Source organism: Dermacentor silvarum, chromosome 1 (assembly GCF_013339745.2).
Source record: "Dermacentor silvarum isolate Dsil-2018 chromosome 1, BIME_Dsil_1.4, whole genome shotgun sequence".
NCBI lineage: Eukaryota > Metazoa > Arthropoda > Arachnida > Ixodida > Ixodidae > Dermacentor > Dermacentor silvarum.
Genome location: NC_051154.1, coordinates 35,027,545 through 35,045,051, shown reverse-complemented (window position 1 = coordinate 35,045,051; position 17,507 = coordinate 35,027,545). Strand labels below are relative to the sequence as shown.

At 41.9% G+C, this 17,507-nt stretch overlaps 1 protein-coding gene across 1 annotated transcript in view; it reads right to left on the bottom strand.

The window, feature by feature from the left end:
• Window positions 1–17,507, bottom strand: part of LOC119460043 (phosphoacetylglucosamine mutase-like) — a 39,275-nt gene that overhangs the window by 10,773 nt on the left and 10,995 nt on the right. The window contains exons 4-9 of the mRNA XM_037721393.2: window positions 16,854–17,023; window positions 13,017–13,141; window positions 6,879–7,031; window positions 6,758–6,800; window positions 6,565–6,689; window positions 6,381–6,494 (exon numbers count right to left, since the gene is read on the bottom strand). Coding sequence (XP_037577321.1) covers window positions 6,381–6,494; window positions 6,565–6,689; window positions 6,758–6,800; window positions 6,879–7,031; window positions 13,017–13,141; window positions 16,854–17,023 — 730 coding nt within the window. The remainder of the gene's footprint in view (window positions 1–6,380; window positions 6,495–6,564; window positions 6,690–6,757; window positions 6,801–6,878; window positions 7,032–13,016; window positions 13,142–16,853; window positions 17,024–17,507) is intronic.

The following is a 17,507-nucleotide window of genomic DNA, read 5'->3' as shown; positions in this document are numbered from 1 at the left end:
TATGGCTGCTTCGTCTAGAGTAGTGTGTACTAGAATACGGTTGAGTGGGACGAGCGGCTGGGGCAGCACGTGCTTTGCAGTGAGGCATTCGACATGGAACAATACTGTGGCGGCGCTGCGATCGAAGTGGATTGGGCCGCATCAAGGTCGCGCCGTTGGAAACTGCTGGCGATACTAATCGGCAGGGTCATTCTTACTACTTTGCGCGCTGGTATTTGGGTTCAGACCACTCAAATGGTGTTCATAATTGCATATGACATGTATTTATGCCTTAAGGATAAATTCCTTTCTTTCTCTTCATTTTATTTTATTTTTTTATAGCCGCTCGTAATTGCGCGTGCATTGCGGCCGCAGTGTCGCCTTTCCTTCTACTGTGTTACTGTACGGCTCCCTTTGGGGAACAAATATTTTTCTCGTTCTTCAAGCAGCATGTACCTCTCGTGTGTATTGTTGTGCATATAGTTTTCTATCAGTAGGTCTTGCGAAACGCAGACGAAGAAACATATGTATCCTTCCTGCTTGCCACTTCAAACAAGTAATGCATATCTGCCCCATCCGGCGCCTTGTACTCAAATTTACGGGAAGCATCGTTATAGATAAAAAAAGAGTAAACTGCAGCGCACATTCCATTCAAGTTGCCACCTTCCTCGCGTAACAGAATGTGGAGTAATTGGTACATGTACAGTAATTGTGGTCAGACCTTGAGTGCCGAAAACGGTTTTAGTCATTCTATATGCTAATCTTTGGCCGTAAGCAGTACATAGAATTTTTTTCCAGTCGAAAAAAAAAAAGAAAGCCTGCGCGGTAGCCTAATTAGTGGCTATATAGTGGATACGGCGTTGTGCTGATATACTGGAGCTCGCGGGTTCAATTCAGGTCGTGGAATTCGATGGGAACGAAATGGAAAAAGACTCGTGTACTTCTATTTAGGTGCACGTTAAAGAACCTCAGGTGGTGAAAACTAAACCGTGTGCCTCATAATCATATCGTGGTTTTGCCACGTAAAACTGAAGAATCTGTTTAAATTACAAAAAAAAGAAAGAAAAAGCAGGTGGCTGTGTTCTTCGGCTTTTTTCTAGGAGTGTAAACAAATAAATTATTCTCGAGTCTGATTTCCAAGAAAAACATGTTACGTTTATCCTATATTTCATACATAAATGTAATGCCATTTCCAAATGTATGACCACTCAACTCAGCAGCTTGTATATTACAAATGGCTGCTTTCAGTTATCCGGTGCACTATCATAACGACCATAATGAAACAATTAAAGAACGGCATGTCTCACATACACGTGCCGATCTGTTGCGTTCGTTGAAGATAAGTGTGGTACCACATGGGGCGCCCAGTTTTAATGGGTTGCAAACATGGTGAGACTGTCCAAAAAAGTTTTCCTTGTATGAATCAAGTTAGCAGATTTACAGGCTGCCCCAAAACAGGGCGTTCAATCGAGAGATAGGAACTTGTTAAGCAGGACTTATTAACACCTGTCCGTTAATTCTCTCCATAACTGCACCTCTGCGGAACAGCCACGACTCTCCAGCAGCACAATCATTCGGAATAACAGTTCTCACTTGCATGGGTCACTTACCTTTAAGACTTCAATAGTGCTGTTATGCGTTACATTAGAACGGAAACGACTATTCGGCGTCGTACAGTATATCAATAGCACTTGCACACATACCGTAAAAACCTGAATATAGGTCGAACTTTTTTTCAAAATACCATTGCGAAAAGTCGACCCTCGTCTTATATACCAGACATTGGCGGAAAAAACTACGGAAGTCTTGTAACAATGGGCAGATGAAGTAAACAGCCGCCTTCGCCATCGCATTCAGGCTGCTTTTTCACATTTTGTTTCAAAATGAGCGGAAGCCAACGACAATTCACCGTCGCCTTCAAGAAAAAGGCGATTGAGTACGCAGAAGCCCACGGCAACCCGCCAGGTTGCCGTGGGCTTCGTATCGTGCGACTATTGACCCGCGTGTTTGTCAGCACCTTATCATCACGGCACGCAGCAGCATTTAAATAAATACTGTCACCGTTGTGCAACCGGCTGAGTCGCATTTGTTTAAAGGTAAAGGTGTCTTTCGGTACTTTTGCCATTGAAAAGATTTTTTTCATTTTTAAAATTGGTTAGTTGGGGGGTCGACCTATATCCCGGTTCGACCTATAGTCTGGTTTTTACGGTATATATATATATATATATATATGCAAGATGGTTTTATCAGCTATGAATATTATTTCTGTGAATGAGTTTTATGTGCAGTATTCACTAATAAGTGTGTTTGTTACTGCAAACATGTGCGTTTATCCCCCCCCCCCCCCGGTAGGGAGTTCTCCCTTTTTCAATTAGTGCATTTAGAATATTTGTTGTTTTTTCCCTTACATATACATTGTGAATATAAGTCTATATACCCTGTCATTTAATTACCTAGAAACACATTGGTCAATCTTTGTGCCACGCAGTTAATAAACCTGCTTTATTCCAATCTAATATTGTTTTCTTCGATCATTGTCCCTGATAAATATCCACCAACAAGAAGTGCACGTAAAATGACACAATATCAATCATAAAATTTTCTTATGTAGCTTCATGTTGCAGAGATACCAGTTACTTTTAGAAGACAGTGGTAAAAACAGCAGTTCACCTGGCTAAAGCTACATTTGGTACCGGCCGTCAAGAGTCATTGGCGAACCAAAGCAACTGAAACATTAAAAAAATGTACTGCACAGACGTTCTGCGAGAAAAACTGGGCGTCCGTCAGCGTCTGCACGCTCGCTTGCAGACGACGCGCTTGACAACGACAGTAAAATTGAAGACGTTGTGTTGTATAATCCATGCCTCAAATATATATGTTTGGCAAAATGGTGTAAACATAAATTCGCAGTTGAAATAAAGCACTATTTTAAGAGTGTACTATGCACAATTGGCCTCGGCGCCCACAGCGAAAGTACGTTGAATATGCCGCGGAGCGCGTCTCCGCCCCAATCCAGTTCGCTCGCAGCGCCCTCGCACAATTTTTGCACACACGGTGCCTCAGCGAAACAGCGCCATTGTCTAGTACACTCTAGTATAGAGTCAACAACCGAAGTTGCGGTAACTTTGGCGGCAACTTTGGTCATGTGCTGCCATGTTTGCAGCATTGCATCTGCAATTCATAATTCATACTCGAAACACCGTCCGCCGTCCAAAATTTCGGTTATTGTCGTTATACATTGATGCTAGGGTAAGTGGCTGTGCCAAAGGAATCGTGCAGGTCGAAAAATCAGGCGTGTGAAAAATCGCTCAGCCAGTGTAGTATTTGACATTTTTGCTACGAGAATATCTATTATGAGGCACGTGCAAACAAAAATTTGCTTTGCTATAACCGATACCGTATTGGTTACCTCATTCGCGATTGCGCTATAGCCGTAGACTAGTCCACTGAAATAAAGCATGCCCAACTAGATTTTATATTTGCTTCGTTATATCGAGGTTCAACTGTATAGTAACCTTTTTGAGTGACTAAGTGTGAATTTTCACTCAAACACTGGGATTCCTTTGCACTTATACCCAGCTGTGGATTCACATAACAGATCAAATCACCGATTCAGCATGCGGATGGAGCATGACATAGATAATTAATGGACATAAATCATTGTGTGAGTAGCTAGGCTAAGGATGCCTTATGTGTGATACGATTCAGTGCAGATGAGCCACTTTATGATTTGTCCACAGAATGGACAGGTGGTTCAGCGTGTCATGCGAATCTACCTTTATTGGGACAACTCAGGAGCAGGCAAGCTGGTAGTGTGTAGCATAAATCAGTGGAGTGTGTTGGTTGGGGATCAGCACACTCTCCCTTGCCAGTGCACTGATCCAAGTAGAGGCCCATTCAGTGCTACCATGGAGAAACTACAACATGTTCTATCCCCGGAGTAGGTGGAAAAACCCAAGCAATCCAAAACGCAACCCAAGTGATACACCAAATATATAGAAGATGGAAGTGAGATGCAAAACACCAAAAATGCAGCTGCACTAAGGACGCTGTGGCTGAGGTAAAGTCTGTTCCCTGAAGTTTCAGACATGCACAGCACACAAGAGTACATTTTTTGTGAGACTGTTGTGAACATCAACGAGAGCTCCTTAGACCACTCTAAAAAGCCACTAAGGAAGTCACCAATACATACAGCGGTGCAAACAGAGTTGCAACATGTTTAAATAGATGTGCATTGAACGAAACCAAATGCCGAATCCAGTTCCCTTTTATTGCAGGTTACATATCAGAAAAATGTGGTTGGACAGTCAAACATTAACTGCAGCAAGAAACTTTGTTACAGTTTCTTAGAAAATTCCTGGTAGATGGCATCTTGCCAGAAGCATTTGCGAACAGTACAACAAGAAAGTTGGCCAATGATTCCAGGATCGTAAGCATTGACACGTGTTGGATATTTGGAGGTGCATGCATGCGACATCAGTGGTGCCTACAGCAAGCGACCACCGTCACAAGGTAATATGCAATGCTTTTCTTTTGTTTTGCTAGCCATGAAAGCTACAGGGACAGTCAGTATGAAAAGTTTATTATCCATGGGATTTGAGATGAGGTTGAATATTTCTGCAGCCTGGTGACCTTCAGCATGTACTTAGTATGAAGGACATACTTTGCCGCGAATTAAGACACACATAAAAGGAAGAAACCTAGACGACCCATAGGCAGCACTTCCAACTGGTTTATTTCAGGTGCATACCCAGGAATAAATACATGCATGCGCAGGCTAATCAAACTTTGGATATCCAGCAGTCGAACAATCTTGTCACCGATTCATTAAGCATAACCGACGTATCACTTATACAGCTCGAGTTTTTCTTTTTTAATAGTAAGCTTCCATTAGCTCATGTGCTGTCTGATGCTTACTTCTACCAAAAATCTTAATATCTTGGAAACATGGTTGACACATGCAGGCTTTGCAGTATGCGGGAAATGCGTCACGCCATCTTTCATTAGATTTAGGTTGTGTTCCCTGGCTCGTTCATTTATACAGTGCTCTGTCTGTCCAATGTAGGACTTGCCGCACATAAGGGGAATTTCATAGACCATCCCCATGGCACATTTCCTGTAAGTCATGCCATGTTGCTTGCCGCAGCCTTGCCGACCAGTTGCTTCTCGAGCGGTTCTGGAGCAGAGTTGAACCAGCTTGACGGGGGCAGAAAAGGCAATGTGTACCCATACCGGCCTGTCAGGTTATGGGTGACTTTATGAACATAAGGGATCACTGCAAGTCTTACGGTTCTAATGCTTCCTTCCTCCCTTGTGGCACTTCTACCTTTTACCTTTCATAAAAGGGTTGCGACGACTGATGTCACCAGCGAGTCAGGGAACCATGCTGCCTTAAGTCGGTGGAGCTGATTATTGAACGAGGCCTGCATTATATGTGTACACGATTTCCTAAGGGCAGACTCCAGGCAGAGCATAGCAATTCCACACTTGACAATTTTAGAATGGGATGAATCATACTACAGCACCCCTTTCTTGGCACATAGAAAATATTGCCAAAAAGCTTGCGCGTCATGAAAAGTTAATCTTTAAAAAATTGCAGGGTGTTACGCTGTGGCAGTTCATATGGAAACGAAAGCCCTATGCCATGGTTCTTATAAACATTTAAAATATCATCGCAGCGCTTCAAAGCGTCGTGTTTGTTAAAAATAATCAAAAAGTCGTCCATATATCTAAAAGCCTTCACAATATTTAATGTGCTGTCCCGTTTAAAAGCTTCATCGAGCAGGCGATCAACACTAGATAAGAATATATTGCACAGCAGCAGCACAATACATGAACCAATGCCAATGCCTAGTTTTTGCAAGAAGTGTTGTTTGTCAAAATAAATAATAGTACTATTAAGATAGGCTTCCAATAACGTCAAGTTCTCAATACATATATGCGAACAACATAGTGTTGTACGGTTTTGCTGGCTACAGTCACAAACTGCTCAGAAATTCAACTTTTTCTCAGATTCAGCAGCCTGTAAACGTTTCATGCCAACAGTACACGCACATCACGAGCAGTTGAGACTGTGGAACAAAACTGCTTTGCTAAATCACAGGAAAATAAAAATAAATGGTATTCAATGGAACTAAGTAAGAAATAAACTTGCCTATCTTAGTTCCATTAAACATCATGTATAACAGCTTTTTAAATAAATGCTTATTACATCACTGATTTCATTAATCGAGGTTCATTATATGTATCTGGGTTAAAGTGTAATACAGATATTTCGGACCCACCTCTGTCTCCTATAGTTGTAAGTCAGTCATATTCAAACTTATTCAGTAAACTCACATTCAAAACCCGAGGTTTAACACATAAAAATATTGAAGAAACTACCAGGCAAGGTGGCTTACCAGCACATTGGTAATGTAGTTTGTTGAGCTTCCATTGGCATAAGCTGTCTGAACAATGACCATATTCAAAGAAAGCATTGCTGCATCAAGCAGCTCTTTCAGGTAGCTGGCCACCTGGAGAAAAGCACAAATAATTTAGATCTTTATACTCATGGCTAATGGAGTGCAGAGTAAGATGCCATACCAGAGTGGCAATCTTGTCGCCATCGAGAAGATGGAAGACGAGGTTTTCATCGTGATAAAAATAAATTACTCGGTCAGCATCACCGTCAAATGAAACGCACCTCACTCCAACATCAAGTGGAATTCCTAGACCACACAGAAAAGGCAAACTCAGTCAATTCAGGAAAGGGACAAACATCAGAACTGTCACTCACCTTCGGGAGCTTTCTGGTAGACTTTCACGAAATCTGCACCACACTACAGGAGAAATCAACGACATCAGTAAACCTATTGAGCTGCTTGTCAATATATTTTGATTAAAAAATCGCAATGTACCATGTGGTTTAAGCGGCCTTCTGAGCCGTCATTGTATGTTTCTATCTTCAGAAGACCTCCCAAGTGCGGTAGCAATGTTTTCATCTTCACAGCTCCCACTCCATTGGCACCATCAAGACGAATGAAGGGCACATAGTTTCGTACAGCTGAACCCTGAGGTAACAAATGTGCATCAAAACAACATGCATTACACGACACGCAAGCAATGCGACTGACAAAAGTTGGAAAAATAATGCAAATTATGAGGCAGGGAACACAAGCTATAAGAGTGGCAACTCCAATGGCAGACAAAATAACTATGAGAAAATGTGGTCCAATGACCCTTATACACTGCAAATTATTTATATTATAGTTGTGTGCCCCATCTATAGACAAGCAGACCAAACAATCTGCTCATTTTACTGCTGCTCAACCCAGACCCAAAATCACTTCCTCTACCGAAAGTCATGCAATGAAAGCAAACATCTTTCACAAAGGTCACTAACACCTCCATCCAAATACGCACAAAACAATAAGGTTCATGAGTATCTTCTACCATTAAGAAAGCCCAACAGAACACATTCTAATGGTTGCACATGTACTTTCAGCAATTACTTGCAACACCACAGGTTATGGCATTGCCTGGCTGAGAATGCGCATTTATAAATTTAATTTATTCATAGCTTCAGGCCCGAGGCATTGTGGAGAGAAGCGGTGCAGGTTTTATGCAACACATATACTGTATTTTCCAGACTATAAGTCGCACCTTCATACAAGTCAATTATATAAGTCACACCCACACTACTTCCCACGACTTTCGAAGGAAAAATTGGTATATAAGTCGCACCGGTATACAGGACGCATATATTTTAACTCGGTCAGCATGATGAAATCCGGTTTTTCATGCTTGTACACTCATTGCAAAATTCCACGCTTACGAATTTCATGGCAGCAAATTTTCATAAACATCACTTATACTAGCCGCAAATCATGGCAGATAAAAACTTCAGCACTCCTCTTAGGCACAGAACACCAACATTTATTGCACTTCACTCGAAGCCATTGAAGGCCTCGTTCTCCTACGCAATTATATTAGTCAGAAAGTTTAACCGCTTCCCGGGATCCAGCAGCATCACTGGGTCACCATCGTCGGCCTCTGAATAAGTTTTACAAGAGGTTGTAGACATGTTACTGGCATTGCCTCTGCGGTGTGGTGTGCTTAAAAAAAAAAAAAAAAATCTCAGATTGTTGTGCCAGCATGCACGGGTTTTATGCATACATAAGCTGCACCATTGTACAAGACGTACCGACAAAAATTTTGGGAAAAACAGACTTGTAGTCCGGAAAATATGTTATCTAAGTGCTGCAGTAATATGTTGATATCATAAAAATGAATTTTACAGCACTAACAAATAAAGGAGAATTCAACCTGACAAATACAAATTTTATTGCTCAATTTAATCCAAATGCCAGCTTAATAGCGCGCCTAAGTACCACTGAATTTTATCCAAGCGCCATACAATTATCCATGGTGCCATGAAAATTTATCTTTGCACCAGGTATTTTAATCGAAATGTCAGGGAAATTAATCTGAATGCATAAGAGTGCAATGCATACAATATTAAGAGATCTTCCCCTCAGGATTTATAATTAATGAGACAGCTTAATGGAATGTAAAATCAAAAATCATGCAATAGCAACAACACTGATGTCACATGACAACGAAACCCAGGTGCAGTCACCTGCATTCTGTTATAGAACTAAAGCCATAACATCATTTTTCGGCCTCACATGTGTATCCAAAACAAGAAGGTCTGTAAGACACAACAACAGTCAGCTAAAATATAGCAGCCACTCTATCTAAAGAAAGTTATGTCAAGAGAGTGCACAAAATAATGTACCATCAAGTACTTTCATAAATTTACTGTTACCATGGAGCCCAGTGTTACTTCAGTACACACAACTTCCTTTACATTTTACAGTGAATGACACATTCCTAGCCCCACTGACATGGATATCAAATAAATGGACTTTGAATGAGGAGCAAGCCTGAGCCACAAAAGCCTCAAGTGACCTGGTAAATAGGGCGTGTCACATGATCTCCCGTAAATTGACATTTGCAGAACTCGCTTCCCATTGCAACATCGGTATCAGAAGAACGAGCTCTGAACAAAGAACAAGGCAGTATGCACAAAACAGTTATATGAACAAATTATGAGCTGTGTCACGTGACCTAGCATATATTTCACTTTTACAGGACTCACTTCTGAATCTATTGACACGGGTATCAGATGAATAGGCTCAGAATGAAGAATAGGCTGTACACACAAAGCAGTTGTGCGACCAAGCTAAGAGTAATGTATATTCAGCTGCCATATGATCCATTAAGGCCCCTTCACACTAGGCCGATACGACACAGATTTTGGTCTGCCAACTGTCAGTGACAGCGTTTTCCATCCCGTCAGCACCCCTGTCACGCTACACCGACGCCAACAGTCTGCAGACGGATCGCTGACAACCATGTCGGCGGAGCATCAGTGGGCACAGAGCCAGGCATTTTTCTTGTCACACTGCAATGACATGACCATACACGACTGAACATGGCAGCGCCTTCAAAGGTGACAGCCAACCACTTCAGATCAATCAAGTCATCCTGCACGGTTTCATACTATCGCTCCCAACAGGTACCTGTATTTGCTTTCGATTTGAGTAATGATGCGTCGACAAGAAACTATTAGCGACAACTGGGCGCTGTTTCTGAAATGGCCTCCGAGATTATGTGCTGTCAGATCACACAGGCCATACATTATGAATGTTTGCTTGTTTCCTTGCTCGATAGATGGACCCACAACTTTTTCACAGCAACGCACTGCTATGGCACACAGGGCCACCGTGCACGGGGCAGATTTGTTTATATTTGCCATAACTCGTCGTTTGATTCAAATACAGTGGAAATGATGCAGCGCTAACCTAAAATACCGACGAAATGCTGCAAAACATACAGATTTAAGCATACAATTAGCGTCACATCACACAGAGAAGCTGATATGACTGGCCAGGCTTCGCAAACACCTCTCATTGCTGATTTTGGTAGCAGGTTCTCCCTTTCTGTGCCGTGTCGCTGCTTCTTGTGTGTGGACTGCATGAAAGCAAGAGCAGTCAATTTCATGTCGGTATGGGCAGAAGTGAACTACACTGAGCTCGAGAGACCAAAACCAGTGTCACATCGGCCTAGCATGATGGGGCCATTAGTTCAGGCCCCCAAGTAGCGAGTATATGTGCACAAACGCCTCAGCTGCAGGTAGGCTCTCCGCTGAACAAAACTGGCACCAGCTCTACATTGAAACAGGCTGCTGGCAAGAGTTGGTGATCATGCATTTCAACTTCGAAAGTACGTTTCCATTCTTTTTGAGAGCGATTAAGTATAGCGTATTTACTCGAATAATGAACACACTCGCGTAATGAACGGACTCCCCCACTTTTCCAATCAAGAAGTGTGTTTTTTTCTTTTCCTCGCATAATGAACGCACCCTGAACTTGCTGCGTGAAGTAGGAGAGACATGGTACGATTCAGCATCTGATGTGGCGTCCAGCGGGTACGACTGTATCGGACGCCGTAATGGATGCCGAATCATACCATGTGTCTCCTACTTTTATTGCGATGGACACTCCAGGTGCATTTTTGCCGTCGATGCCGCAATCGCGCCCATGGCGCCGGAGGGGAGGGAAGGGAGGGAGGGGGCGCAGCAACTGAGCATTGCGCAGCTGCGCGCACCCTATCTTGAAAGCGATCTGCGTCGGGGGCTGAGTCTAGGTGTGACGGCGGCTTATACCTTTGTGCGTGCTCCATTCCGCCGCTGAGTTTGCGTTGAAGCGATACACAGCACAAAGGCCACTTCGCTCGCTGTTGCTGCCGCACTACCTCACAGCAACATTTTGACAGTGAGTGTCTGCTGTCATCGAGTATGATGCATTCATGTTTGCCTGTGCACACTGACACCATGCTTGTTAATTTACATAGTTAGCAAATGTTTGCAAGTTTACACGGCCGATAAATATATTACCCTTACTTTGTGTAGCTGTCTACACATTTGCTATCGCAATCAGTGGTTCGCTTTTCGGGCGAAACTGCAACTTTTTTTTTTTACAGGTGGCTACAGAAAAAAAAATTGCTAAAAATTTTACCCCGCATAATGAGCACACCCTTAACTTTGCGCATATTTTTCGAGAAAAAAAAGTGCGTTCATTATACAAGTAAATATGGTATATTAAAGGGCAGCTGCTGTGGCAATTGCATTGTCGGTGAGATGTTTTCCCGCTGCGGCCGATTTCACAAAGACTGGCCGAACAACAGTCTGCAGACTGGTTTTGTCGGTGTCGGTGTCACGAAATCCTGTTACACTGTGACGACTAGCTGTCCGTCGTGTCGACGGCACTGTCAGCCTTATGTGACAGAATGTGTCTCAGCAACACAGTCTGCCAACTAGTCGGCCAATCATCAGTGACCAGGTCGGCCTGGTGTGACCGGGCCTTTACAGATTGTAGAGACACAGATATCAAACTAAAGGGCTTTCAATCAGGAATAATGCTGCAAGCCCGAAATAGCCATGCCATCAGGTTACGAGCCATGTCACAAGTTCCTTACGTAAATTTTGCTGTCATTTTGAACCCCACCAACATAGGTACCAAACGAACGAGTTCTGAATTAAGAGTACAACATTAGAGAAGAAAAAGTTATTTGTCCAGGCTACAAGACATATTAATCTCACAGTGACATAACTGCGTATTGATCGCAATGCCATGTTATCGTCATCATCACCCTTGAAGCGGCACAGAACTGTTCCTCGCACTTTATTGATTCGTCGAGCTTGTACCATAAACGTCATTCTTAAAAGCAGAATCTGCTCTATCTACTCTTGCCATCATCATCAAATTGCACCTCTAGCGCTGTTCCAAAAGTTTCTTACAGCGCCCATGACTGTCCAGATTTTTTCACCCCATGAGAGCACATATCTCATTGCACCAGCCGTGCCCTTCAAGTCTCCCGGCTATATAGCCACAATGCTACTTTCTCCGCCTCTTTCTTTCCATGTGCAGCTTCAAAATGGAACAACCTTTCCCACAGTACTGCCGCTATCCCCCGCCCGTCACCCCTTTTGCGAAAAGTAGCAAATTGCCTGCCGCATTGAAAACATGTGGTTAACTATGTTATTTCTGTTGTCCACCCCTTATGTAACAGCCCCTAGAGGGATCTGCAATAAAGTGAAGTAATGAAATGCATGAGATTTGAATAAGCCAAGCCGTCTTTATTGAACACTAGAGCAAACAAATAGTAGCTGGAAGTCGCAAGAATCAGGCTGTTTTGAGAGTGAAAGACTTTTATTTCTGCAAATTCTTAAGAGCTCTTAATAGTGGATCCAGCTATTTGGTGCCATTATCGGCTTTCAAGAGCTAGGTCTCCACAATTTTAAGAAGTAGTACGACCACCCAAAGAATGTTGCAACATTACAGTTCATCTGATCTTTACATAGGAGCACACCTTTCAGTTTTTCATTCTTTTTAACTTAACTAATAAAAATGTTCACCAGTCCAGCCAGATTTAGTGTGACATCAGTGTTCCTTTAACCTTCAAAAATGCTGCCAATGCAGGTATGGCACAAGGATAAAGAAACAGTACTCTAAAAGAATGATGGTGAACCTCAAGAACCAAGCATCATGAGGTGGAGCTAAGCCAGCACATACACACAAGTAAGAAACAAAAATTATTCAGTACTTACATACAATATTCCAAAAACACGAACAATATATAGTATTACTATTGGCATGTGCACACTCACCTAAACACAATGGAATGGTTGAGAAATTCAATAACTTGTGGGAAGTGTTGTGCAGGAACAGCCACATTCCCAGTTAAAATATTTCAGTGTCAGCCGAGATAAAGGTAGCCTAATTTGGCAACTAACAGGCAAATTTGGTAATGTTGCTTTATGTGGATATTTCAACTTGTCAATGAAAGTAGGAAACTTCAATTTTGGGAATCATGTGGTCCAATGAAACAAGGAAATAAGAAAACCATATGAAACCTTTTTTTGTAGTGCTCAATACTATAACCAAAAAGATGCATGAACTTTATGCTAAGTGATAACGTCTCAGACTTACATTGGCTCTAATCTGCATAAAGGCCTTTGTTATCTTGTTAAAGTAACCTTCTTCTGTGGGCTCCCCATAGCTTGGGTCATTGCTGCAGCGTACAATATAGTGCAGTTGGGGTGTGGTCAAATGGCCTGTGAAGTAGAACCAACAAACATTCAAACTAAGTGTTTTAGAAGCAGTCACAAAAGAAAGTTTAATATGAACAAGCACTCCACATGAACCATCAAATTTAACTACATACTCAGCACTAAGGGATAAAACAGGATTAAAAAAAAGGCATATAAAGCAGAGAGGCAAGACATGGGGAAGCAAACACTGTAAAGTAAGCTATCAGGAAGATGACAAGCCCCTTTGTCCAAATGTTGGCTCCAGCAACATTCCTTGTTCGACCACAGCTAATCACTTCAAGATTGTCAACGATACTCCATAATAATAATAATAATAATAATAATAATAATAATAAAGCAACTGCCTATTATAGAGTTGTTGTTAGGACGTTTATTAAAATAATCATAAAAAGTTTCCGCCTCCAGGAAGTGAATCCAACAGGGCGGGGGGAGGGGTAAAGGAGGAGGTTCAAATATTATTCATCATTTTTGACTCTTGTAAAAAAATTGAAGTAATGACTGGAATATGAGGTGCAGTCTCTCGGGGGTTACTTTAGAAAAATTCTACCAATGTAAAGTAAGCAAGCAAGCCCGGTGGTATGATCTATGAAGAGAAAATGAAGCAATGGGTCTTCGAAAACATTTTCTATAGTTGCACACTTATTTCTCTCAAGTTTTATGCACAGCGAATGATGGCGCACTTGAAGAAGATTAATTGGGAGAATTTAAAATTATGGTGAGCGCATGCTGTCCTCATGCAAAGCAAATTAAGGCATAATATTAATTTAGACAGAAAACAATTGTCTCTCCATGAAATGTTGCTTGACAGGTTTTTGCTGCGATTACCAAATCAGAAATAAGGCTTCTTGAGCTTCTACACAAAACAAGCGAGTCGGTGAGCCCTTTTTACAACTCACAACAAGAGGTTAACTTCTACATCCTTAGAAATCAAGCTACCAGCACAAAGCATTCAATGATATGCACTGAGTCACTTCAAAGTCCAGAAATTACACCAACTATTAAACATTCTTCCTACTGCAGATGCACATCTGGTAGCAGGGAGAAAGAATTCCACACTTTCACAATGAAATCAAATGCCTGCATGCACAATAGCTTCCCATCACTCAGTAAAATTTCCTTTACAGGAAGCCAGTTAAGACCGGGCAAGATATTTACTAGAGCGAGTTTTACTACTAAGGGAATCACTACAAACACTTGGAAGAGCTACCAAATTGCTTTATCACAAAACTGTTTATTAACCCATCCACAGATGGTAAAAATGCATAAACATCAATTATGTTGCAGTAAGGAAAGCAGTTAAAGGTCTGTCACACCACACGAGTGCTGCAGTGGTTGTAATAGTGACGCAAAGATTAAACAAAATTCCACCGCCACAAGTGGCCCATGATCAGATTACGAGTAAAACCAGAATATTATCCAAGTGATCACACAGAGAGGATGTGTTTTTGCAGTGAACTGGGTCACTCAGGTCGTTAGCATGTAATATAATAAATTTCTACGGCCTTGAAGTTTATCATTTATTATACATACATAATTTTTCCCCCCACAGGAATCTTATGATTTACGATAGGGATCATAGATTTTAATAAGGACTGGTGTTGTTCATTGTAATGGAAATGTTTATTATATCTGGTGTTACTAATACCTAATAAAGTTCTACTATAGTAAGATATATTAACACCAATAGGTGCTACAAATTCACTGTTAGATGCGCAGGTGTCAATGCACGCCTAGGAGACTTGTCTAGCAAAGTTGGCATTTTAAATGCACCATAATATGGACAGTAGGAGCAAACATATAATCTACAGATTTGCATACCAAGATTGAAGCTTTCTGCATATTTATTAAAGAGACCCTGAAACGATTCTGACAATTGGGTACAAACATAGAGTCAGTAGGGTAGATCCTTCTGATCATTGAAACAGATTTAATCGCTCAGCATAAAGCGTGCAATTACAATGTTTTAAAAATGTACATCACTACCGATCGCATGCCCCTCCTTTCAGCCGCCTTTTTCCATGCTATGTAGAGTGGGTGAGTGATGTCACTCAGGCATGCAATCCGATTGGCTACCCCCGCATCATCATCAGGAATGCTAGAAACATTTCGCTTCATAAAGCTTATTTTTAATAGCATACGTGTGCTTAGAAATTTGCATGCCCTTAAAAATAAATACGCAAATGTAATATATGTATACCTTCCTTCAAACAAATAGCCCACTTCCACCTGACAATGTGGATCATCTGCTACAGTTAGGGCGACAGGAGCCAATGGGGGCGCAGAGTGGTTCTGAATGAAAATACGTGCAGCGATGTCATCTTTGGCGGCAGGAAAATGAATAGTACCAGTGCTGTACAAAACTTGTCTAGCACTGCAGGGTTCGGCACAGCGATCGATCACCCACAGTTTTAAAAAAAGAAAGGCACCTTTAGCGGCAACCGCAGGTTCTATATTTGCTAGAGTTTCGTCTATAATTTGCCAGGAATGGTACCAAAAAATATCTTAACAAGCCAATATCTGGAAAAAAAGAGTTGCAAAGGCCATTGAACGTGCCTTACAATGTGTCAAAATGTCCACCAGAAAGCCGCCATCTTGAGTTTGACTTTAGCACAAAAAAAGTGTGGGTTCGATGCCCAATGTCCACATACTTTTTTCTAATTCTCTTTTTCCCTCTCTGTTTGTTCTAGAGTAGCGGAAACATCATAAATAGCCCATTTCACCATATTCACAAGTTAGCAGCAGGTATAGCCAAACTGCGGCAGCACTTGTTTTTACTGCCGACGGCTACAAATAAATCTTATGAGTGTGACAGAGACAATTGTAAACGCATGTGTCAAATATTTACATGTTGTCAGGCTAGTATATAGCCAAAATAGCACTGCAAACAGCTACTTTGCAGTTTGTACATTGGATATACGCTCGAAGCAACATGGTGAACGCCCAGCGTAATCCGCCTCTTTTTTGCTCTACGAAGCGCAAGCCAGTGAACATTGCATGTCGTGCCATCGCGTCTCCATTCACTGCTTGAAGTTCGTCATGAAGGCTCGCTCCTTGTAGCATGCGGTTAACGAGAAAAAGTGCGTAGAAAAGAGACACAGGAATACACTTTGTTCAAATCAAAAGGAAGCAGACAACACTTGCATCACTGGATGACGTTATGGCCAAGGAGGCGGGACCTAGTGATGGCCATACAGTGTAAATGTTGAGGGGGCACGCCGCAGCTTGAAAGGAAGGTAATGTTTAACCACTCGTACCTGTTTTATTATAGTGCAATACACAAAGCTCATATGAGAAATCATTCCTGGAGAGATACCCTCTATGTCTAGGTGTAGGAACAAAAACCGTTTCAGGGACCCTTTAACAAACGTTGAACTTGCAAATACAGATGTAAGATTTCAGTAAACCTTTCAGTAAGAATTAAGAAAGTTCCTAAAACTCTTACATATTGGGAGCATCTAATAAAATAGGACTGCAGCTTGAGTTTCAGAGCTTTAACATCAGACCACTTTCTGTTAAATTTAGTGAAGTGATGCCACATGTTTTGGGATGTGTGAAAATGCACCAGTACATTTGACAGTGACAAGGCAGTAGATGAAGATCTGAAAATGCTGTTCTCAATTTACAAATATTTGATTTTACTGATGGAAGGTGACAGTATGTTCACTTTTCTGATAAATGTGCACGCACAACCAATAAAAGGCCTGTCAATGCTTACCAAATGCTTTGATGACACCATCAACAGACTTGACACCATCACTGACAGCCTGTGCCAGTCTAGGACTGCTCACTCGCGTGTCGTGAGCTAGGTACACAGTGGATGGCTCCTGAAGATTGATGTTGGTCGCTGCCACTATTCGATCCAGCACTGACTCCAACGAGCTATCCCTGGTGACACAAACGCAATCAGCTTCATGCACAGTGTGGTTTAAACATTCAGCTCTAACCAGCATGCAGCAATTAAAATTATAAAGACTAAGTAAGGGGAAGAACGAGAAATGGTGGCCGGTTTTGAGGCACTATGACATTGTAAAAACAATTTAGGATTAAAGGGCAACTCCGGCGATTTTTCGATGTCAACAGATGTCGATGAAATTCAGTAGATACGTTCCTCTGCACACGTCCGTCATGTCCTCAAAAAAGCAGGCTTGAGAGTTGCACAGACTTCTTACAAATGAATTTAACTAACTGCCTCGAACACCCTACCTTACCTACTCCTCAGTTACAGGCGAAATTGTGTACGACGTCAGGAGTGTCCTACACAGAGCATGCCGGGATCATGCAGACGACAGCGCCGAGAGCGTGGAGGAGTCGACGATCGTGAGCTAGTGCTTGGCATGAGAAGTTGCTGTCGCGAGAAGTTGCGTTCCCT